Source organism: Protomyctophum parallelum (genome assembly GCF_964188405.1).
Source record: "Protomyctophum parallelum genome assembly, chromosome: 15".
NCBI lineage: Eukaryota > Metazoa > Chordata > Actinopteri > Myctophiformes > Myctophidae > Protomyctophum > Protomyctophum parallelum.
In genome coordinates, this window is record NC_139710.1 from 45,370,655 (window position 1) to 45,396,802 (window position 26,148).

Here is a 26,148-nt window from a genome sequence, read left to right on the forward strand (position 1 = left end):
TGGGTGGGTGGCTAGATAGACGGGTGGAGGTTAAACCCGGGGAACCTACATTGTCTGGAACACTAACTGGATGGGCAGATCTGGGCGCTCGTGACCTCACATCACCTGGTTTTGCATCTGGGGAATTAAACAGCTGTGCCCCTCTCCCAAGACCAGCAACCGAAGAGTTAAATAGCTGTGACCCCCTCCCGAAAGAGTTAAACAGCCGGGCGCCCCTCCCCAAACCAGAAACTGGAGTGTCAAATAACTGATCCCCTCTCCCTGAACCAGAACTAACAGTATGAACAGATTTCCCATTTACAACATTGGAATCCATATTTATTTTTTTTCCTTTCAAATAACTTGGTCAATGTAAGAAAAAACTTTTGAAAATACTGATTCACAATAAACAATGAAAGTTACTTCCTTTCACTTCACACTTCACATTTCCGTTTCCAGGACAAATAAATAAAAAAGAATAACCAAATCCCACAATGTCCTTATAACTGTGACAAAGTCACTTCAAAGTAACCTTCTTAAGGGAACCTTTAGTTTGTTGTTTTCGGATGACCCCTGGCGATCAAGCTGGCGTCGATCTTGATGCATCCGGGTCACGGCACCAATGTAACCGGATTGAGCTCTGCGTTGTGTTTAGACGGACAAGAGGACTCGGGATCGCTCTTTAGCCTTTGGCATATTTATTTCTGCACAGAAACAGAAAGAGACACACAGATGCAGCAGGTATTAGCACAGCATACCTCTGCAACACCACACCAACTCTCTCAGAGCTGGCTACTAGCAAGAGCGCATCAGCTAACAATGACTTACAGAGTTAAGTACACTTGAAATAAAATACACCATTGGCTAAACAGTATTTTCTATAAAAGTAAATAAAACAATAAAACACACTTAATACAACATACAATACATAATGGGAACAACCAAAACATACCTGCACAGAAACAGAAAGAGACACACAGATGCAGCAGGTATTAGCACAGCATACCTCTGCAACACCACACCAACTGCAATGAAGGACAATTGACAAATTGGCAATCAGCTGCCATGCTGCAGTCACTGGTGTGTGTGTGTGTGTGTGTGTGTGTGTTAGAGTGCAGAGTCCTCACAAGAGCTGTTAAACAGAACTTCACTAAACAGTACATTAAAACACTTTAACCTTTGCAAAACAAACATATAGTAACATACAGAACTAAATTAGAACATAATTTTACCGTTTGCACTGGTTAAATGCACTTAAAACAACTTTAATGCAAACATCTACTAAGAGCAGAAAACCAACCCACCTCTCTCAGAGCTGGCTACTAGCAAGAGAAAGAGGAGGAAGCAAACGCAGGTGAATGACGTCACAGCAGGAAGAAGTGAGGACTTCAAAATAAAACATTACATAGCTCCCAAAATGATAAATTGCACAAAACATTACAAAATAAAAAGTGTCAATAAATAATATGGCATGTGAGGGATCTTTGGTGGAATGCATCCACTTGTATATCTTATATACCTGCTACATTTACACATTGATGTTAGAACCTGTTTGCTGGTCAGATGGATAACAAGCAATGTTAACAAGCAATATCATTATACGGTAGCTGTACTTAGGCTTAGACAACGTGGCCATTACAGCAATACAATTTATGTCATAATCCCACTCTTTCTTAGCAAAGAGTTGAAGTGATGTCGTGCATTGTATATAAGAGGGTGGCATGTGCCCGAGTTGCGTAATCGTACACCTTCTGGCTTTGCTCGTACAGCTAAAAATACCATCAGGATCTGGCTATCCATCTGATATGCTTCTAATGTGTGTGTTTGCATGTTCCTCTCTCCCTCTCACCACCTAGATTTATGTGTATTTATGTGCCTGTGTGTAGACACTTAGGCTTAGCTACACTTTAAGGCCCATATATAAAGTGTGTGTGTGCGTGTGTGTGTGTGTGTGTGTGTGTGTGTGTGTGTGTGTGTGTGTGTGGGGCTGTGTGTGTGTGTGTTTCTGAGTGCATATGTAGCCTAGGGGTGTGTGTGTGTGTGTGTGTGTGTGTGTGTGTGTGTGTGTGTGTGTGTGTGTGTGTGCGTGTGCGTGCGTGTGTGTGTGTGCACCGTGCGTGCGTAGGGGTGTGTGTAACTGTGTGTATTAAGGATCAAGTGAGCTCACCATTCCTCTGTGTCAGCCAGTCGTTTGCCAGCCTAGTCAGTTTTGATGTAACTAAGCTGCTCTGGGTCCCATGTGGGGTCAGAGTCAGGACAGTTCATGTGAATTTACACCCCATCACACAAGGGTGTTTGTTGGCTTGCCTAAAATAACATTTATTTATTTATTTTTGTAGGTCTATTTTATTTTATTTTATTGCAAACAACACCATTATACTATGGAGGATACATTTAGATGACAGGCAGCACTACTTGGTTCCTACAGGCTAATTTTACCCACTGCATTTTACTAGGCTGCTACTTGGATGCTGCATGGCTGCCAAGCAGGATTTACCCAGCTGTAGACTATATAATGGGATGATAACATGTCTATGTGGCATTTTTTAACACAACCAACCTGTGTAGTTCCGTGTCTGAGCTTGTAGAGCTGCTATTGTCAGTATTTTATAAAGTTACAGGGCCTTCACTTCTGTCTGATTCGGATTCACTGCTACTTAGCATGTAAAACCTGGAAATCACAGATTTGATCCTTTGACAGACGTGTCTACGAGTACAACACAAATAACTGGTGAAACCTTTGTTATACTTCGGTTTCACCAGTTGTTTTTTTGCGCAACACCACCAGTGTTGTGCCAACTGCCAAGGTGCCCTGATCAGAAAAATGACCCCTGTGGGAAGAGAATGTTTATTTAATTGAGGTGAATATTCCGTTGAGAGACAACTGTAATGTATACATAACGTCATAATTAACTTAATGGTACGTGGTACAACAGAGTTTGATATGAGGCAGATACAGCACAGTTCAAGACAATATACTGTAGTCATTACTAGACATGACATTGTCGAGTGGAGAATCCAAAATTGTGAAGTCCTGGCTTAGCTTGTCCTATTTATTCTAATGGCTCAGATATTGAGATGTAAAAGTTGTAAAGATGTCTGTACTGTACTGTACTGTACTGTACTGTACTGTACTGTACTGTACTGTACTGTACTGTACTGTACTGTACTGTACTGTACTGTACTGTACTGTACTGTACGCTAGCACCGGAGTGGGACTGAGTGGCATAGTGTGATTACGAGATGATGTCCTGAGTAGGAGACAAAATAAGATGACTGTCACAGGCAGGATTTCTACACTTCTCCATGACTATTCAACATTCAATTGTCTCTTTTCTTTTTGAACATCTCTATAGGCCTTTGACAGCAGGAAAACAAGATCATAAACAAATAGGATCATAACAGGTTTTGGATGCTTTATGCATCATTTTCCTGGTCTGGAGGAAAAAAAAAAAAAAAAATGTGATGACTTCTCCATGATCCCTGTACATCTCAGAGAAGCAGCTGTGATTCTGAGTAAAGACACCAAGAAACTAGAAACCAACACCACGCCCCATAAATTAATCAATTACTTTGACAGATGCATGTAGAGCAGTAACAAAATACCCCTACTAAGGTGACATATGTCACCTTACATGACCGAGGGGATGTGGCTACTGGCTATACATTTTAGAAGACATTCATTACCATACCAGCAATACTGTGTTTGAAAGTACAACGGGTAGTCTATTATAAGTATCTACAAAGGCATTCACATATCTGAAAAAGCATCAGATTTGCATGGCTAAGCAACATGCATTTTTGACTCCCAATTTAATTAACCCTAACACCAATTATTTGCTTGTGTGTAATATCATGCACAGAAGAATGTGTGCTAAGCTTAATTTATGACTCGTCACACGACCGTGACAGGGCACGGTTTTCCGTTGAAATTCAGTTAAGTATACATCTGTCAAGTGGCATTGGTCGTGCAACGAAATATAAATTAGACCATATAAGTTCCCCTTCTTGTTTTTCATAAATTGAAGATACCTGCCCTGAGTTGAACATTGCTTAAGTTTAGACTCTTTAGACTAGAGTCTTGTGCTTTCCAGTCAGGCTACAGTGAGGAATGCACTGCAAAAAGTATCCATCTCAGCAAGCCATTTCATCTAAGTGTCAAGTCTCAATTATCAGATTGTGTGAAATAAATGGGGGTGGGGGCAAAGCTTTCTATTATTTGACTTGTTTTGAATGTAAATCAACTCAAAACTAATTAAACATTAATTTAGATAATATTGAACTATTCATGACGATTAATAGTTAAGCTCAAGGAAATTCTACTGATCACCAATTGTAACATTCTCTTTGATTCTTTTTAAAATGTTCAACTTGTTTCTGAAAAACAGGCACCAATGTAGCACTCTCAAAATATAAGTTTCCAAAACGGTACCCTGTGTCTTATTCCCATATGTTTACTATATGTATGAAATTAAATGGAATGGCCAGCATGTTTTTTTCTTTTGATGTACGATTGACTTGCACATGCATACCAACAAATGGCTGCAGGCAATTTCTCAGACTAAGAGGTATGAGGATAACTAATAATTAGAAATAATTAGAACTGGCTCCCAAAATGTAATGTTGACTGTCCGTTTATATTTCAGTAGGCCTAAGTCCTGAAAGTGCCATTGTAGGAGTGTACAATAGAGAACTTCTGAAAGGAGAGCTTTTCGGAGAGTTGAATCACTTATCACTTTAGTACTTTGGATTGGGATACGGCTACAGGCTATATAATAACGATTAATTTGAGATTAAATACCACCAACAATACAATGTAATAGTTTCAAATTTGTAAAATGTATAACTTTGATTGTTAATATTCTTTCTTCTTTCTTTCATTTGAATACAAAGCTATTTCATTCACTAGGGTATATACATTCAGATATATATAAATGATAAATATTTCTTTACATGGAGTTTAACATTCAAAAATCACATGTCCATATTTACATCAATGTACTGTACATACTGTCACATTATGAGAATTTACCGGTAATATTCTACTGGTCCTTTTGAAATCGGCACCTTCGATGTGAAACAGTTCAATATTGCAAGTGGTAACACATTGAGATTTACAGTGCTGCTTCATCCGAATGCAGAAGATTATATTGCTGTTAGTTTTATAGACATTTTCCCAGCCGGGTGGATGAAATTAGTTCTTGAGGGTGGCTCCATCTTCCTTCCTGTCCCCCGTCTCCATTCAGTACTGACATAGCCAACCGGAATCATGGGAATCTGGCCCACGGTGGATCTTCCATTTCTTTCAATATTGCAGCAGGGTTTCCTCAGGTTAATGCAGCTCAGGGAAGAGCACCCAGGGGATGAACGAGACGAAATAATTGAGATGCACTCAAAGAGTCCTTTGCTACAGATATCACTGGCAGGGTCAGAACAGATCCTGAGGGCCCAGGTGAATGATTATAGGTGTGGCTATGGTCTGGGGCTGGTAGTAGGCACTGTCAATGTACAGACCGCCTACAAACAGAAAACATTATCAGGGTTAGAAACACTAGGAATCAAACCAGTATGAAAATTATTATCAAGGAATTATATGGGCTGTGGATCAATTAGAATAGAGGGTATGAGCATGCATAAAGTTAAAAATAAAGAGTGACAAAGTGAGCGTAATGGTCGTTTAATGCAATCAGATAGGACTTTTCTGTGTGAATTTATGGGCTGTCAAGGCCAGAAAGTAGTTTATTGCCACTCAGTTGGGCGTTGCCATATAACTTGGTATGATGATGTCACGCTTATTAGGTGTGGAATAGGATACGGTAGGTATTAACTTGCATCTAATCAATAGTGTAGAGACAGGATAGTATTGGTCCCACATACGTATGAGATCCTGTTGTCCAGAACGCCTATCCGACTATGATCCAACCCCTCATATATTCATCCATATTTATAATTCTCAGAGATTATTGAGGGAGACCTTCATTTACAATGTTGCCGAGATTACACACACACACACACACACACACACACACACACACACACACACACACACACAAACACACACACATCATCATCCATCCCATTCCGTGCTCAGTCAATCAAATCATCAAATCATCACTATGTGGTACAGACAAACACACAACACTGGCCAATCAAATCATCACAATGTGGTACACAAACACACCAAGCTGGGCATAGGAACGTTAACAATGTTAACATCCGAATTTAAAACAGTTGCATACACGCCATACAGGTAACGCACGGTTAATAACCAAGTTCCTAAAATGGCCAATAGACGCTAGGGTATTCAGTTTAAGATCTTATATTGAACTGTATACATATACTTCAAATGTATACATAATACTGTATATGCCTATGCCCAAATACGGGCATATAATGATGACATCAGGGATCTACATATATGGGCATAAAAGGGACAAGAACAGACAAACGGGTACAACGGGTAGTCTGACAATGGGTACAACGGGTTTGCATGACTGGGTTGGGTGTTGGGCCTGCATTCCTAATCGTTTCTGACTTTCATCCGAATAAGACGAGTGATATAAAAACTTTAGCTTCAATACACATTTTCGGAAGAATTTTACATTTTGAGATGCTCTCATCCTAATGTGACAACAACTGATCATTGGGATTTCATTATGTTGTACAACACAGGACACACTGGCAATTATGAGAGTCAAATCTGTGAAATTTGTTATAGGCAACCAACAGGGTTGGCACCCAAATACAGCTCACAAGTTTTTCTTAAGTTCAATTCATACTTCGTTGTACAACAAAACATAATCTCCGCCTCCCAGCTTGGCGGGGGAAAAATAATTTGTTAATTCATTGATAGTCTTTGTCTCTGTGACCTCTTGTCCACACAGTAAGCCAGGGTTGAGTGAATGCTAAGTGAAGTAAATAGGATAATAATACATTTTTAAAATCCCCAAAAATGCAGGAATTGAACTGGGTTCATTTGAACCAAGTATGTACAGTCGCAGCCACTCTTCAGATACATTTCATTATTCTAATTAACCAAATCTGACTGTGTGCAAGCCAAGGGCGATAATGGTGAAAGCATGAGGAATGACTAGCACTGTAACACAACACAATATGAGCCAAATTGTACTCGGATGTTGACGAAAATATTCATTTATTTCAAAACAATATTATCTACAAACAAAGCTTCAAATAAAATAGATATCTCAAAAGAATTAACTGTTCACCAAGCACAAACAAGTTCTGAAGTCAACAGCAGAGTAACAATGGACAATCAATATCCAAAGAACAGGTTTCACAGTGCAACCAATCATTGTAAACCAACAGGCTTTCTCTCCATAGGAACTGTATGCCGTCAAAGACAAAAGAATATAAACCATGAAAATAAAAAATAAATTCAAATTCACAGGTGGGTGGTAAAGGAATACACCTACTTTGCTGGGGGACCCAATATCGGATTCATGGGGTTCCCTGTTACTATTAATGTAAATATTCCCTCTATATTTCTATTGTCTATTCTAGCACTTTAGCATATTGTGTATGCTTTGTGAATTGTACGGGCTAGCAAGCAAAAACACCATTGTGAAATAAAGGCTGAGCTCAAAGAGCTTCCAATATCAATATGCAACACCTTATTTTGCCTAAAGCAGTGGTTCATAACCTTTGGGCCCTGGACCACTAGCATAATTTAAGGACCACCCCACGGAAGTAGCGGAATGTTGGCGGAATTACCACCCAAGAAAATGACGTCAGCCCTGATGAAGACCGTATAGGTCGAAACATGTCGGTTGAATAAAGTTTTCCTCCTTTTGAACCTTAAGTGTGCCCGGATCTCCACTTTGTTCTATAGATGTGTTATCCCGATTGATCCCAGGAGCACCTTTTTACTATTTTTTTTATTTTTTATACCTGCACACCTCCTGAGCACCTGGTTGCTTCCTTGCCTCTGCAAAATGACGTTGACGCAGCTGACGCTTTACAAATCTGTTTACCTACATTCTTCGTGAATGAAACGAGAAATTGGTTGAAAAATAACATATCCGGACAAAATACGTCTGACACTTCCGGCAGAACACGCTCTGCCTTAGGTCATGACCTAGACTGTTGCCTCTCGCAATTTTCAAATGCTTCCGACATACAGTCTGGAGCAACGGAATCTCTATCGTGAGTAAGCAATAAAGTGGAAGTGGAGCCTCCTCCCCACTTGCGCCTTTACAATCATGCAAATTTATCCTAATATAAATAGAATCAAATCATCTAAACAAGCTTCCTGCTTAGCAGAAATGGATATTAAAAAGTTAAATGTAAAGATATTTTAAAATATATTTTCGTGAACGGAAATGGCAGCTTCCTTACTCGGATTTCGGGAGGTGTAGTTTCAGACTCTAGATAGCATTCGGAGAGATGTCTACATGTAGGTACTGTTTGTGTCTTGCACATGGCGAGGCAAAGGCTGAGATAGATATTTTCAGATATGTATTTTAGTAACACGAACATTAATAATGCACCGCCTGAACATCATCTTGAATGAACAGAACAGAACAGCAGCCAACAGTGTATCCATATTTATTTTCAAACAGTCATAACTCTGGTTCTAAGATCGCTGTCCTTGGTGGATTCTCTGCCATCCACATTTCCGATTTAATTTGTGTCTTTGCCATGTAAACGCTTCTGACGAGAGGTAAGGAGTGTGTGAGTGTAGCAACATTGTGTGGGGGCGGGCAAACACCGTCTTATTAAAGTGAGTGTGTATGCTGGCCCCTGGAGCTGGGGTTTATGCTAACAGCTAGCGGTAGAGATAGAGTTAATAATATGACCATATCTCTGCTGTCGGGAGGAAACCTCATAACTCCAAAATGTTCATTATTCAGGAAATGAAAAATATAAATCTTTCAGGAAATTAAGAAAACCATATATATTTAAAACAAAGCAATACAGCCTCATCAAAGTTGGTGTTATAACTTTATATATTGTCAATTACTTCCATGAGAGGGAGAGGTGGTGGAGTTAGTTGCTTTAGCAGACATTTTGAGGGTCCAATGGAGTTAAGAGGTTTTGTCCAAAACACTTTTTACTACTTTCCATTGGTAAAATATTTTCGAAACAACCTCAATGGTTAAATATTTTCAAAAACCTCAAAAATGGAGTTATGAGGTTTCCTCGCGACATATATGGTTTCAGTACTTAATAGGTACAACTATGTAAAACAAAATGTAAAAACGTTTTCCCATGGACCACTTGTAATTATTATGCAATGGACCACAGGTTGAGAAACAGTGCCCTGAAGTTTAAAAGGCAACCATTCCACGCCAACTGACGGACAAGCGGCAACCGTGGTCAATATGTCGACAAATAATGCTATAGACTAGAATCTAGAGAACCTGCTTAAATGTTCTTCCAGGGACTGGATTCTGTGTTATGTTGTGTTAATGTACAACAAAGGTTGGTGTATTCCTTTAAAATAACCATACCAAAACAACAACAAAAAAACCATTCTATTTTGTATAGGCTTTGCCCTCTAAGAGCTATCGCAATGGAACCAATTCTTAGAGGGCAAAGTCTATGCTCATAGAACCAGAGGTTACGGTACGTAACCAATGTTTTTGTCTTAGATGAATGAAGTTGGAGGTGGTCCTAATAGGGGTAGAGATGGGTGATGGGGTAGGCTGTGGGGACTCTCATGACTGGGACAACTACAGAGTGCATTCTGGAAGGAAAACCTAAAGAAAGAAAAAAAGAAACAAACAAAAGGAACTCAAAAGTCGTGATGAGGCGATGGATAGGTTGAATGCCCGAAATGTTAAGACATTCACTGCCGTTTATTTATAAATGATGCATGTGTGCTTACCGTAGGCAGGTAGAGCACCTGCAGGACCATAACCATAGGGGGCTCCAAACCCTGCCAGAAAACAACAATACAGGATTAAAAAAATATGTTTTACACTTTACACACTGAAAACCCAAATTCACAATAGCCTTCCTATGTGATTTAAGGCTTTATGTAAAATAATGTTATAATCTAAAAGATATATTACAAATTCGTTTCGGTCCAAATTCAAGATATATTTAAGTTTTATACATTTTACAGATATTGGGTTTGAATTGGGCAGGGTTATTTGTGCATATTTATTATAAAAAGTCTGCAATTAATTCATAACTTAGTTTTCAAGTTTAAATCATGCCTGAATCATCATAATATGCCATTTGGAAGATAGTACACATTTTTCCAGAGCAGCCTTTTAGCACGACTGGACAGTGGGACATACCAGTAAGCCCATCATACTGTCATGCTCTGTTGAGGTATACATAGAATGGAACCCTTAAACCCTAGCAGTTTTAGTGTGCATTGAGCAAACTTCCCATTGACTGGATGAATCTTAATTGGTGATCTAAATATTCACGCCGATATAGAAACTGATAGCCTGAATAGAGCGTTCATCTCATTGATTGATTCAATCGGTTTCTCTCAGTGTGTAGACAAACCTACTCACATTCTCAACCATACCCTTGACCTCATTCTGGTCTATGGTATTACAATAGAGCACCTCACAGTTTTTCCACAAAATCGTGACCTCTCTGATCATTATCTGATCACCTTCGATTTTACATTGATCGACTATACGCCACTGGACAAAAATGTCCTTGGCAGAAGTATATCTGAGAGCGCTGTAAATAGATTCAAGGAAATAGTTCCATCAGCCATCAACTCAGTATACTTCAACAAAATAGAGGACCTCCACACATATAGTCCTCCTCAACTCGATCAACTTGTTGATAGTGTCACATGCTCATTTCAAAATACGCTAGACTCTGTTGCTCCCCTGAAAAGGAAGGTAATAAAGCAACAAAGGCTAGCCCCATGGTACAACTCGGAAACTAGAAACCTCAAGCGAACGTCTCGCAAACTTGAAAAAAAATGGCGCTCAACCAAACAGAAAGAATCATGTATAGTCTGGCAGAATAGCCTCAAAATATACAAAAAGGCTCTCGACACGGCCAGAGCCACCTATTATTCATCCCTAATAGAGGAAAACAAAAGTAACCCAAAGTTTCTTTTTGATACTTTGGCAAAACTGACAAAAAGCCGCGATTCCACTGATCCACGTATTCCTACAACTCTCAATAGTAACGATTTCATGAGGTTCTTCAATGGCAAAATAGAAACTATCAGAGATCAAATTGATCTACAACTACTCTCTGCTCCCACTGGACTGCCTCCAAATATGGTGGTCTCAGAGATGGCCGCACACCCAAATATATATATGGATAGTTTCTCTCCAATCGAGCTCTCTGATTTCACTTCAATGATATCTTCCTCAAAATCAACGACATGTACCCTGGATCCAGTTCCGACTAGATTACTCAAAGAGGTCCTGCCTCCGGTTGGTACATGCCTACTCAATATGATCAATATGTCCTTGGTGACAGGCTACATGCCACAATCTTTTAAGGTAGCGGTAATCAAACCTCTACTCAAAAAGCCTACTCTTGATGCAGGCATTCTAGCGAACTATAGACCTATATCGAACCTTCCATTTCTCTCCAAAATTCTCGAGAAAGCATTCGCCAAACCGTTATGTGACTTTCTACATAACAACAATTTATTAGAAGGCTTTCAGTCAGGCTTCAGAGCTAACCATAGCACTGAGACGGCACTGCTGAGAGTTACAAATGACCTCCTGACTGCAGCAGATAATAACCTCCTCTCCGTACTGGTGTTGCTGGACCTTAGTGCTGCATTTGACACTATTGACCACCACATTCTGCTACAGAGACTGGAGCATCTGGTTGGCATCAGGGGTGACGCACTGAAATGGTTCGAGTCCTATCTGTCTGATCGATTTTAGTTTGTAGATGTCAATGATGGCTCCTCAACACGTGAAAAGGTCAAATACGGAGTCCCACAAGGCTCTGTGCTTGGACCAATACTTTTCTCCTTATATATGCTCCCTCTGGGCAACATCATCATAACCTGACGCTGCCAGATGAGGGCGGTATTGGGTAACCATGTTCCCCAACACAGCACTCATCTGGGATCTCTCAGGCAGTTGAGCTGACAAAAATCCGTTCCGTACCGGACCAATCAGCGTGAGCTAAGGGCGGGATATGTGCGAAACCGGATGTGAAACTATATAGACACGTCAATATGATTGGTTGTGTTTGCACGCCCACACGGTGATAGACAGACGGTCCCATCCAATCATCTACCAAGTATCTTGAAAAAAAGGAACAGCCCCGTCATCGAATTTGCTTCCGCGATCCCAGATCCCAATAAGCTGTGAAACAAATTTGTGTAGCAAGCTTCTTGGATCTGGCAGCGTCAGGTTAACATCATCAGGGAACACTCTATACATTTCCATTGTTACGCGGACGACACTCAATTATATCTATCGATGAAACCGAACGAAACGGACCAATTAGTCAAACTTCAAGCATGTCTTAAAGACATAAAGAGTTGGATGACCCGTAATTACCTAATCCTCAACTCTGACAAAAACGGAAGTTATCGTGATCGGCCCTAAGCCCCTAAGAGACAAGCTAGCCGATGAGAACTTTTCCCTAGATGGCATTACCTTGGCCTCCAAGGCCACTGTAAAGAATCTGGGAGTTACCTTTGATCAAGATATGTCTTTCAAATCGCACATCAAACAAATCTCAAAGACTGCCTTTTTTCACCTGCGAAATATTGCAAAGGTTAGGCACATCCTATCCAAAAATGACGCAGAAAAACTTGTCCACGCATTTGTTACCTCAAGGCTGGACTACTGCAACTCGCTATTATCAGGCTGCCCAGGTAAGTCTCTGAAAAGCCTACAGCTAGTTCAAAATGCTGCGGCGCGTGTGCTGACAGGTACCAGAAGAAGAGACCATATCACTCCTTCACTGGCCTCCCTACACTGGCTCCCTGTCAAACACAGAATAGAGTTCAAAATTCTTCTTCTTACCTACAAAGCTCTCAATGGTCAGGCACCACAATATCTCAAAGATCTCATTGATCCCTACAAACCAAATAGAACACCAGTGCGTCTACAGTATGCAAAAATGCTTACTGTCCCAAAAATATCAAAAGTTACAATAGGAGGCAGGGCGTTTAGGTCCCAGGCACCTCAGCTGTGGAACCTTCTCCCGGCTTCGGTCCGTGGGGCTGACACGCTCTGCACATTCAAGACTAGGTTGAAAACCTTTCTCTACGACAAAGCCTATAGCTAGGGTTGTCTCCAAGTCTAGCTGGATACCATAGTCGTACATTGTTGTGTGGGTCTGTCTCCCAGCAGTACTTGTAATATACACTATATAGGCTCCAGTAAGGCCTGCCACTAATCCAACATCCGGGGAATCTCTCCCCGGAGTCTCTTTTCGTCCTCCCCGTCGCAGTTCTGTGGACCTCTAATATTAACCCCCAACTGACTGCCGAGTGTGACCGTGGATCAGGCCTCTTCATGGAGCCCACCAGAAGTGTGACCTGGACCCGGCCTCACAGAGCTCAACCAGATGTGGACCAGATGTGGACCAGACCCCTCCACGGAGCCCACCTGTCTATTTCTCTCTGTCTATCTCTTTCTCTCGTTGTGATTTGACACTATAATAAAATTGAATTGAATTGAATTGAATGAACTCTTTAACACGTAACTCTGCCTAAACGTTACTATAAGCTTAACCTAACAACTGACAGGACTTTCTTTAATTAGGACATTTTGGTTGAAATACAACTATAATCAGAGTCAGACACAGCCACACACACTACTACTACTATGTTCCAGGCATTCCAATGATTTACGATCCCGCCCTGCCTGACCCCTGCTAGACATGTAAGCCTTATGAGGTCCACAGGGCAGGAGCCCATCTCCTGTTTCTGCAGCGTGAGGCAGCTTAATGTACAAGTAGGAGACTTACCCCCAATCCAACCCTTGGTGCTGAGTGGCAAGCAGGGAGGCACTGGAGCCATTTTTAGAATCTTTGATATGACCCGGCTGGGGATCGAACCCGGACCTCCCAGTCTCAGGACCCTCTAACGGTCTAACCACAAGGCCACTGAGCTGGTTTAACTACGACATGCTTAACCATAAACCTCTGTCCTAACATGCTTCCATTCTGTGCGGGAACCCCTTTTGGTGTTTTAACCCTTCTGGACGGGAACCCCTTTTGGGGTTCTGTACAGTGTGTACAGTATTAAAAATAAATAAAAATGTGATGCTGCTATATAAATATTTGAAGTTTTTCAGATAACTTAGGTCAGGAATTAGAAGGCGTTTTTTGAATCGGACTCAGTACAAAATGGGGGACTGATAAAATATATAAACACACACACACACACACACACCTGGAGGCATGTAGCCATGTGTAGGTGGGGTGCTGATGTACGGTGCTCTGGGGATGACTGGCAGCCCTCTGACTCTGGGTGCATGGACTGGAAGGGTCACCATGGAGGCTATTGCTCTCTTGGGCTGCACAAAATCACAAACAGTATAGGTGTACATACGGTACGGTACACACAGGCACAGGCATGACATACTGTATACTGTAGTAGACTAGTCACATAAACACACACATACAAGTACACAAACTACACACATTTGGCTTAATTGCTGTGGTTGTAAAATGCGTACATCACATCGTTGTACAAACCAATTACAACAACATCTGGGTAGGTGGGTCTACTCACCGGTGGATTGGGACGTTTCTTTTTGATGCTTGTTGATTTGGAGCCAGAGAACAGGCTCTTCAGAGCGGCCATTGCAGCACTGGCCTTGGCTACCTTCTTATTGGGGCCCGTGCCTCGGAACACCTGTTTGTCTACCTCCACCTGTCATAACAGAGATAGTCCGTTGATTGTACTAATGTTCACAACGATATTGTTCATAGTTTTTCTTAAGCTGGCAATGTTGAACAAATGCTTTTACTAAGAGATGCTGTTTCATCCGAGTGGTCTTATGTTGAGTTAGGAGACCTGGTAGGCTGTTGGTCAATATTATGTAACGTTATGTTAAAGCTATAATCCGTAATTCTGCATTTACACTAGGAGCCACAAAATCTACAAATCTTCCAAGCTTGGACAGCTACACTGTTAAAGTGTTGTTCAAGCCTGCAAAGGATAGGGTTAAATAGCACAATGAACTATCCAATGCCAACAAGGAATTCTTCTTCCTTTTACGTAACAGAGCAGGAAGGAATTATGGGGAGAGAGATGGGTAGTGGAAATGGTGCAACAAAAACACATAATTGATTGATTGATGTTTGACTTGACTTGAACTGAATATTTGTATTGCTTCACTGTCATTGGAGTGCTGAAGTACAACTTAGTCTCGTATAGCTACATCGCATAGTACTTACTTACCTAGTGGAGATCTGGCTACGTGAGACTAAAGCCTGTTCAACTTTTTGTAGTGCCCGACATGCAGTTACAAGTGTTAGGCATTACATTGTAGCTTCATGTTGCTAGCTTCCATTGAAAATGACTTGTGCCCTCTGTCACTGCCAGTGTGAATGTAGCATCAATATTATGTCTCCCCCGACAGACTGGTCATTCCAACGATCTAACAAACTACGATAAAGATGACAGTGCAACTTTATTGACATTGTCAATGAGTTGGTGTCTACCCGACTCCGGTCTCCACGTTCAACATTTCTCAATGGAATAGTAGGGAGACGTATTGTATTAACATCATCATCTATCATACAGATTGATTACCATCATCACATTTGTATTCAGTGAAATAAGTCCCAGATTGTAGCTGTTAAAGTTAGATTTACTTTACTGTAGCTAGAGATTAATGTTGATGTTGCTGAATTATCTTCCACTTAAACCTACCTATTGAACTATTATTAACTCTCAGTACTCGCTGAACTCAATGATAAAAACACGCAAATCCCACAGCACCTCAGAAACATGCAACTACAGGTCCTATTCTTTGAATATCACAAGATAAAACATCCCTGGAGGGCACGGAAGCTTAAACATCAAATATTCAGTTCATCATTAATTTCTAATAATGAGCACTGAAAGGCAATATGAAAACATATGACACAGAGCTTTGGGTGTGTACTTTAATGAGTGAGTGAGTGAGTTTTCTCTCTCACTTCAATGATGAAGCGCTTGTCATAGCTGCTCCCGCTTTCCGATATGAGTTCATATTTGAGTCCTCTGCGTTTCTCATTCAGCTCCATGACAGGGTTCTTGCCCCCAGCGGTCAGGATTGGACCTGGAGCCCTGGACTGAAGACACAGAAAAGAGAAAAAGAAAGAGATGAAGATAATCCTAGAGCAGCAGTAAGAGGAGTCTGTCGTTTCCTCTATTGCGTTCTGCAAACCCATCATTGACTACAAAGACAGAACACCGCTGTGTCTGTGTCTTGCGATGCTAGACCTACAGCATAAGCACACTTGGATAGCCCAGTAGTGGCAAACTCGCTGCCTGTGGACCACCCGCTAAGGGGTCTAATCCGGCCCACAGGATGATTTGGGTGCCAATGTTTTTAATTCATGACCATTTATTATGTGTTTGTATAGAAGCCACTCTCTTGATGCTATCTCTGCCTATTGCTGTAGTCTGCCATGCCGCCTGAATCTTCTTGTGTAGGACTTCACAACTAAAATAATAGACAGTAATAGGCAGTTAACCATCCATCCTTAACCACCATTCTTTTTCTGGAAGGGAATCTTCCAGTGGCAGAGTTGAATGCCTGGCTTCATGATCTTGCATTTTTGGTGGATATAACAGAGCACTTAAATGTGCTTAATGTTAACATGCAATGTTGCAACAAACTTGCTACAGAATACAGCATTTGTGACATTCAAATTAAATGTAAATAAAACTGTGGTGAGATACAGGGCAGGGCAATGCAGTTCATTTTACAGTCTTTGAATTGTGTGCGTGTCACTGGTGGGAATAATTACAACATGAAGAGAGGAGAAGCAAGCACTCAGTTGAGTAGTTCACAGTAAGAGAATATCGGGTGCACGGTTCTGGTAGCAATAGTCTATAGAAAGGAATACCAGCACTCACTTTTATCCATTTAGGATTCTTGTTTATTTAGAGTTCTCCCCCTAGCAGCAGCAGCAGCAAACGTTTTGGCCCTCCGGCCTTCCGAAGCATGAAACGAAATCTTTCGGCCGAAGGGCTGCTGGGGGGAGAACTCTAAATGAACAAGAAACCTAAAATGGATAAAAAGTGAGTGCTGGTATTCCTTTAGTTTCTATAGAATAATTACAACATGGAAATATAAAAGGAACAAACATCACGACTGAAATGTGAGTTTCGGAATAGTCTTCACTCAGCTCTATGTCCATGGGCATGTGCTAAATTAATGGTAAGAGAGCTATACATGTTCACAACCGATCGCAATGTAGGATGCATGCAGTCGCAATGACATTCTCGTGCTGTCTGAGAACACTGCCAGTGCCACTTCTTCTTTGCTGTTCTCCTCATTGACAGGTCTAATGAGTGGTGGAGTGGGTAAAAGTATTAATATACAAACAGATTCTTATGGACGTTTCTATATCCATTCATAGCAAATCGTGCAGTGGACATTGGACACATGCACTCTCTCTTTCTCAATGTCATAATGCTAACCGGTAAAATTATGTTATGCACTCAGTAGAGGGAAAATGTTATTCTGCCAATATATGCTGGACAAAATACCCTGAAGCTTGCAGAAAGTTTTAGAAACACCAAAAGTGCCGCCACACATGATCAGTACCCGTTTTCACACGAGATGGATTTCAAAATTTACTATACTATACTGCTGGCTGTGTGGCTATACTGTACATTTGGAATGTGAAAATGCAGTATAAGATTGGATTTACATTTCATTGTACAGCCAAGCTGCTCAACAAATATGCATTTCCAACTGAAAAATCATATCAACACTTTGTTGAAAATGCATCATTTTCGTCGAGCAACACGGTAAAGAAAAGAAATGTAAAGAAATATAAATCAGTTCAGTAGTAATGTTGTGAAAATACTTTATAATTAATCATAATTTGTAAGCTAAAATAAGCTAAATCTTTCCAAAAGGGTGGCTTTGGAACACTTGCCTTTACCCCATGCTCACTGCAAAAAGATGTCTTCTTTGCCGCCTGGATTTTTGTGTGTTAGATTGTAAAGCATACTTAATATATACGCACATCGACAATGTGTACTCGTTCGTTCGTGTAGGGCTACACAGGCAATTTGGACATCAGCCAAGAAATTGTATCATCGTCCAGTTCAATTAGGCCGCAAGTCGCATCCAGGAGTGTTGGTTGAAGGAGAGTTGATGACTCAGCGTGGATGTGGATTTGGAACATTGGTTGTTCCAGCAGTCAAGGCTCCATCCAGGGTGTGGAGGGCTTGTGGTAAGGAGTCTCCTAGCCTCGGTGGAGAAGTGTTTGCGTTTGAGTCTCTGGTTGGCATATTCAGAAGGCGGGGAAATCAGGCTTGTTGGCTCATCTGCACTCTTGGAGGCCAGTTTCAAGGTGAAGAAGGTTCGACAGAGCTCTGGAGGTGGGATGCCAGACAGTATGGGGAGAAACTCGACAGGGGTTGATGGCAAGGCACCACTGATTAGCCTCATGGCGGTGTTGAGCACAACATCAATAGAGGCTGTATGGCTGCATACTCAGCCGTGGATTATGCAAGGGCAAGGGTGGAGGTGTGCAGGGTGGTTTGCACCCCACCCAGTGCCAGCAAGTCTCTTCAGGAGGTTTACACGGGCAGCCTGTATCCAGTCTATCGGCCAAATTCCTGATTAAATGCAGGTTGATTTGTGATTTGTATGGTGTGTGAATGTGAATGTGAGTCAAATGTGCACAAACACATTACCTCCTGTGCATCGGTGGAGGTGACAGAGTTACAGCTGGAACTGGTGGACAATCTGTCATTCTTGCCTTCACCGTCAGATCTCTCGTCAGCACTCAGAGAGTCCTGGTCTCCGTCACCACCAGCCACATAACCCAGTGCTTGCAGCGCCTGGAGGAGGGAACAAGAGACTTTTTCATTATATTGCTCCATAAATTTGATCATTATTCAAACAGCGGCCATTTTACTCGTATGGCATACACGGGTATGACCTGAAATAGAACACAACTGATTCATGATTTAAAGGTTCAAATCTCCGGAGCACAAGGTCAAATCTGGGGAGGAGAAGGAAACAAAACAATATGCTCTCTCATCTGGGTATAAGGAAACATTGCAGTACCGCTGCGCATGACGCAGCGGTACTTCGCTGCTAGTAGAGTAGCGAAGGATGTGTTCCCCTGGGTAGCTCCCAGGTATAAATAAATGTAAACTACATTTAACGTGAAAACAGGCTGTGAGCGAGTCTGCTCTGTCAGCTGATCTTGGATAAACACATGTATGGATTAAAAAAACTCTTGGTTGTTATCCAATTTCTTTGTATATGATCATTTATTTCATGGAAACTATCCTACAATCAATTATCTGTTCAGCACTAGCGCCAGCCCTTATTAATTTTTATTTAATTTTTTTCCCCAATTATTCATCCATCTCTTTACTTTTCACTGGCATGCTGCACCATTAAAATGCCACTCAAATCACCTATTCATTCATCACACAACAGTCTATTAGGTTTTCCTCACCATTTTATTTGAAAGTTATCCTTTTTTTCTTTTTCAATTATCTGTCCATAATCCTCAGAGACAGTCTCTCCTCTTTTACAGTCAGCACCACAGGCAGGCAATAAGTAACACCTTTTACATTTCTACCTCATAAAGCAGAGCTGGATCGTTATGCCACCCATTGCTAACACATACAATCAATACAGTAGTACTTTATTTTCAATACATACCGTATACAGGATATTAAAGGTGCTGTTAAGTGATCTTTTTGGGTCTGTTAAAAGTATTCTGATCGTTATCATTGCTAGAGTGCTTTCTCTTCAGCCCTTTAGTAAAGGAAACAGAAAAATTTCAGGCCAGAATACTTTATTTTATTTTTATTTACAGCCCTTTTGCCAACCCCACCCAGTTTATGGCCACTGATGACGCAGAGGAATAAACACAGCCCCAGCGCCCACAGTGGGAATCGAACCCAGGACCTTCTAGCTGGGCGACATCGCTACCGCCAACTTGGCGCCAAGGACATTGCCTGATTGTCGAGGTCCCGATGCTACAAAAAGCAATCACAGAAAACCACACGCATTGGCTGAACCGGCCAGAATGGGATCGACTCCAGTCTGACTGAGCCACAACTTTGTTGAACCGGTAGCCTACTGTAGCCTACCATAACGTTGATTGCAACATCATGCATCCGAATGACAGATGCTACTGTATATGTATAAGAGTATACAACGCTAAAATTGATGTGAGATAAAAGCATTAATAAATATTTCGATCCACTGACTAGCCCAGGGGTTCTGAACCTGGGGGTTGTGACCGCTTGGGGGGGGGGGTCGCCAAATTATTTTGGGGGGTACCCAGATTACTAATTATTTTTTAAACAGAAAAATAAAACTTTTTTTGCAACTGAATTGCTGGAAATTTGAAATTGAGAGTTTACATTGTACAGGCATACACTTTCCTTAATGATTATATCTGGTTTCAGAATTTATTTATGATGCATTTTCTCTATTATTAAGGTTATTGTAGCGGCCAATTTGGAGTGGGGCGGGTGTTTGCATGTATACATCACATTTTCTTTATATATATATATATATATACACAACAGATTGCCTGCTGTAACATTATGATCAAATTGTCAATGGAATTGGATATTAAAGAATAACAGTCCATTAGTTTGGCAGGTCCGGTGCAGGAGCTGGACTGGACAGTGGACAATGACAAAAAAAGGCAGTAAAATAATCAAATTAGAAAATATTGTAATTACTTCCTCATTGCAATGAACAGCCAACTGATTTCCAAAATGGACATGTGGGTCACGTTTAATTAAAATATACCATAGTGTGTGCTCTATAGCTCTATACCATAGTGTGTGTTCAATGTCCAAGACAGTACCTTGAGTGCTACTTGTAGCTTTGCGGTCCGCTTTGAGTTGCCGGTGGCCTGGTATGTGGTCCCATGGATCTCTACAGACATGGTGAATACAGGGGCGTGGACTGGACCAGACTGGGACAACAAGCGGTACTGTAGGCCTGGCTGGATCTGGTTCAGACGCATCAGGGCATTCATTGGGTGGTTGGGGTCAGTCATCCTCCAGTCTACGACTAAAAGAAGGTACAAGAAGGGTCAAACATATCATTGAAAACCATGCAATGTATTAATTATTTATTTATTTATTTGCCATTACTGAAAGTTTAGTTGGACATCAATGAGTTGAGCAAGTGTCATAATAAACAAACAGGCCCTTGAAAACTATTTCATTTCATAGTCGTCAATGAGAAAATGTTTGATTATTTTATTTTAACCCATTCTGACCGGGCATTCATTTTAGTGTCAGCATCATGTCATGCTTTAGCTATTTAAAAATAGCAGATCTACAAGCTCATATCGCGCCACCGAGTGGCGCGATACGAGCTTGTAGGTCTGCTATTTTTGAAAAATCGAAGAGCGACTGACATTTTTAGAATCTGATCTCAGGTCAGAATGGGTTCATCAGACCAGTGTGTGTCCGGCGGAAACCTCGTATGAATCTGATCTCAGGTCAGAATGGGTTAATAAGCAATCATTGAACCGTGCTGTCATACGGTATACTGTACACTACAGTAGCTTCAAGTGCCTTCCAAGTGGAATACTGGAAGAGACCAGGAAGTGTTAATAAGAGAGCGTTTGTGTGTGTGTGTGTGTGTGTGTGTGTGTGTGTGTGTGTGCGTGCACACTACATTGTGTGTGTGGTCTCCAGTGGGAGGCAGGCCAGGGAGATAATTGCGTGCGAGATGCCTGTGAGCCAGGAGTATTAATCCCACTCTATCTCCACCTCCCTCCTCTCACTCTGCGTCACCTGCTTTGAACTTCAGGCAGATGAAAGTCCCCTGGGACAGGCAGCCTGGTGAGGGGCTATTTAATTACTGTGACACAGACTGCCTCCCTGGCCGTGAGTGAGCAGGGTGGGAGGCCATCACAGTTTGGTGCTGTGTGGTTACTGCTATTCTGGCATGCAGTCCTCACAAGGAATGTGCTATCAATTTGAAATGGAATCCGGGCTCTACAAAACCAGAGGACAGCAGCCAAAATTGTCTTTCACATATGACAACTGCCTAGTCAAAAATAATATATAGATCACCTGCACATTAAAAAATATCACACTTGTGTGAAGTGAGGGGCGCTTTTATCATCATATTGATGTATACATCACAAACACAAATTATCACAAATGTAATTTCGGCCAATCACTTTTGGCGCCCTCACTTTTATCTTCAATATGTACTTTGCTCAGCCAATCAAATCGTCGCTATGGGGTGATCAGCCAATCACAAGCCCATAAGTTCCCACAAACCCAGAAAGCTGGGCATAGGAGGGGCTAGCACCCCTTAAAAACAGACTAGTCCACTAAGAACTAAACTCTATCATTAATTGAATTCACACAATTCAAATTAGGCTCTACTTCTTACACATTCTCCCCATTTCATGACACATTAAATAGAAAGAATGTCAAATTTTCAATTTGTGAAGTCTTTTTCCTTTTGTGATATTATCTAAATTACTAGGTGACACATTTGTGAATAAAGAGTGGGTTACACCAACAATGATTAAGTCTTAAATAATTTTAAATCAGTGTATCTGTTAATCATGTTGCACAACATGGATGAAATCTAACCTACATTTAATATAAACCTGGATGAAATCTATATTTCACTTTAGACCGTGATTAATTTTAATTAAAGGTCTCTTACACCTGACAGGTGTGTTGGTGGAGTGTATGTAGATAAAGGAATCAAAAACACCCACACACTCACACTGTCTTCACTTCTATACCCATACTTAAACCACACTCAAGCTACTGGTAGCTTGATGGACCTTAAATCTGTATTGGTCCATCAAGTTACGTTAGTGATGTTATATATAGTCATGTCGTATTGTAGTAGGCACTTTAGCAAATAGATATGTCCAACAAACTATTTCACAACCATTATACCCTCGATTATCATTGACTGGTTTTGCTGAAGTTCTTTGGTTAGAATAGGTTAAAATTTTAAACTGATATATAATAAAGAAACAGTTTTTTTTTAATCAATTACCGTATCCTCCATAAACATATTGATACTTACTTACAGCCTATACCGGTAATTCAATTTGGTGGGCAAAAATAATAATCAATCCATTAATTAATCATAGATTAAAGTCCTAATAATAATATGCAACAGAGTCTAAATTAAAACGAAAGCCCTAAACTCTGTATTTTAATCGTTATCGGTGCAACAAATCCTTAACTCGACCAGCTCTCGGGGACGTTCAACTTTTGGGCGTTAAGGCGCGGGAACTTTGACACCAGTGACTAGTCATTCTGTAATAATGTCAAAGCGTGCTCTCTGTCAAAGTCAAAGTCACCCTTTATCCTCTTGATGAAGTCTCTGTCATCTGGCCCTCCATCCTCACGATGCCTCTTCTGGCAGCCCCCTGCAGAGAACAGGATACAACATGGATCAATGGCCATCTCTGGGACAGGCATGAGATATCCACACATACTGTACACGAACACATATATGCACTCAAGACATACACATAAGCGCACACACACACACCTTCCAACAGCATGGGTGAGGACTTGCTTGCAGGGAGTGGATCCATATTCAAGACCTTGTAAAGCTGTCCAAAGGCTAGGAGGCGTAGCGCATGCTGAAAAACAAAACACACACACGCACGCACACACACACACACACACACACACACACACACACAGAATAAGGGCATGTCACTGTAACAGCAGAGCTAAAAGAACACAGTCCCCTGCTCTCGAGGAAATGGTGCAGCACAGATACAGTACTAGAAAATGGCATTTAAAATCCCAATCAATGCGTTTTAATTATCGCACATCTGAACAGCGGCATGCTCGTGTACACTAATAAGAGCCTACTGGAAGGAAGTCATTCCATGCATTATGGAACAGAGATATTATAAACATTCTCTTTGCACAAAAAAGCAGAAGAAAGAAGCATTCCCAGAGTACCATTTCTGGCATTTTGGCAAGTGAGCCAGAGATGTGAGGGGGAAAGGAGAGAGAGAGAGAGGGAGAGAGAGAGGGGGAGGGGGTGGGGAGAGATGAGAGAATGCAAGAGAATTTTGAAAACGTCTCCCTCTTCCACTGAACCCACATCTCCTGCCCGGGGCCACACTTTGTTGTTTCATGTGGTAAGTATAGCGGCAAGCAGCTCCACCAACATCAGCGGTAAGAGAGCAACGAGGGAGAGTGTTCCCACGCTCATTAGCCGGCTAATTAGGCCCTCAGATCACTGGTCTCCTCCAGCGATGGAGGAGGCCGCTTACTGGAGGTCAGGGTCTGGAGGAGAAGGGGGAGGGGTTCTGACTGCGGCAGCCACTCATCTAAATATAGTGCTGATGTGAGCTCGGGGACCTGTGGGGCGTCCGAGAGCACGCTTTAAATAACCCTCCTTCAATCAATGGGGAGGAAGTGTAACAGGAGGGAAGGTTACTATCAACCCGTTTCCTGGAAAAAATGCTGACTTTGGTGCAGTGGGTGGTACTGTAGCGAGCGATACCCCTACTAGGCTGTTCGAAACCCACTCACAGTAAGGGTTTGGTTTTCGCTTTTTTCCCCTTCCTTTTAATGGTAAAACATCAATTCAGAGTGCTTCTGTGTTACATTTTAGTGCAGGAATAAGCAGTTTCACAATGCTGCAAGGCACATGATTCAGAATCAGAACTATCACACTGTAACTTGGGATGCCATTGGCAACTCAATTTCCCTCACGGGATCAATAAAGGCCTTATTGCTAGTCTTTAAGGTATCAAGTTCGTCTCGCCATCAAGTCTTAACTATAACTTCAGACTCTCAGTGTCAGTGTGGCATTTCTTTCCTCTTGTACCACTTTCTGCATGTAAATTTGGTGCATTATAATTTATAAAACACCCTTTCTGGATATGATTCTCAAGTCACAGGTCAGGTGTATACTTTATTTTAATGTTTCTTTGTTTGCTGTAAAGCAGACTGACCTGTGCGCTGTGGGAGATGGCCTCAGCTTGCTGGGCGGTCATTGCCGCAAGGGTGTCTGTGGGTTCCCTCTCACAGGGGTCATGAAGTCCTGGGCCACCTAAAACAATCAATCTATGTCAGTGTTTCTCCAGGAGGGGAGGGGATATATAAACAGCATTTGGGTGAATGGAATAGCAACACTTTCCATTGAATTAAAATGGAATGTCATTCCGTCCAGGTCTTTCAGGTGTGGTGGCAGGGGGACCTGGTGAGGGGGCTATTGATTCAAATCTCTTCACCGCAATTAGTCGATCTACAAACTCATAGCGTGTCGCATTGCGACTCGTTGTGAGCTTGTAGATCTTATATTTTCAAGGGCTCAAGTGGTTAAAGGGGAGGGGATCTACTGTGTGGACCGTAATGTAACCATTTGTTTCTACTTTCTACTCTATTTGGTCATGACTATGTAGTAGCTGTTTAGCTTGTAGGCTTTTATTTATTATATTACAATTATATATACCATTGTATTATTACTCAAATCTTTGCTTCTGAGGGTCCCTGGAAGTGGAACACAATATTTTGAGATGGGGAGAGGGTCCTTGGCTTGAAAAGGTTTGAGCACCACTGATATAGCAACATTCTTTTTTTCAGAAACATTTGTAGAATCGGCCTCAGGTATTAACGTGTTAAGAACTGACCAGGCAGGAGGATTCCTGAGGCAATACACTCCATGACCCTGCGAAGAGCCTCCCCGGGACCCAGGGGCCGGTTGCATGTAGCTATGGCCTTCTCACAGATGAGCTCCAAGGGCTGTGCAAGGCAGGAGAGAAAGGCTTTAGTGTTAATTCTACGTTTCTGTTTTTATAGACACTTTCATGGTCATTTTTGTTGAGTAACATGGTCTTTGGAGAATGTTTGACAATGTTGACCATGTAATGAAAACCAAAACTAGCGCTACCAGGTTGAAAGTGGTTAACTGCCACCTACCCATCCTTTGAGAGGGTGCCATGCAGGCACTCTGTTGGACATATCTCTGAGAATACGCATGACAATGACACAGGACTTCAGGTCTCTCACTCTGGCCTGAGAGGATAGACAGGCAGGCAAACGAAGACAGAAAGAGAGCA

The 26,148-nt window shown here is 41.5% G+C and overlaps 1 protein-coding gene across 1 annotated transcript in view; it reads right to left on the reverse strand.

Annotated features, from left to right (window-relative positions):
- Positions 1-7,108: 7,108 nt before the first annotated feature.
- LOC310872610 (spermatid perinuclear RNA-binding protein-like) overlaps positions 7,109-26,148 on the reverse strand; it is a 55,509-nt gene continuing 36,469 nt past the window's right edge. The window contains exons 7-18 of the mRNA XM_083784625.1: positions 26,009-26,104; positions 25,720-25,831; positions 25,042-25,139; positions 23,613-23,706; positions 23,419-23,487; positions 20,929-21,137; positions 18,779-18,925; positions 16,057-16,191; positions 14,642-14,782; positions 14,300-14,423; positions 9,827-9,877; positions 7,109-9,698 (exon numbers count right to left, since the gene is read on the reverse strand). Of these exons, the coding sequence (XP_083640751.1) occupies positions 9,613-9,698; positions 9,827-9,877; positions 14,300-14,423; positions 14,642-14,782; positions 16,057-16,191; positions 18,779-18,925; positions 20,929-21,137; positions 23,419-23,487; positions 23,613-23,706; positions 25,042-25,139; positions 25,720-25,831; positions 26,009-26,104 (1,362 nt within the window). The 3' untranslated portion in view covers positions 7,109-9,612. The remainder of the gene's footprint in view (positions 9,699-9,826; positions 9,878-14,299; positions 14,424-14,641; positions 14,783-16,056; positions 16,192-18,778; positions 18,926-20,928; positions 21,138-23,418; positions 23,488-23,612; positions 23,707-25,041; positions 25,140-25,719; positions 25,832-26,008; positions 26,105-26,148) is intronic.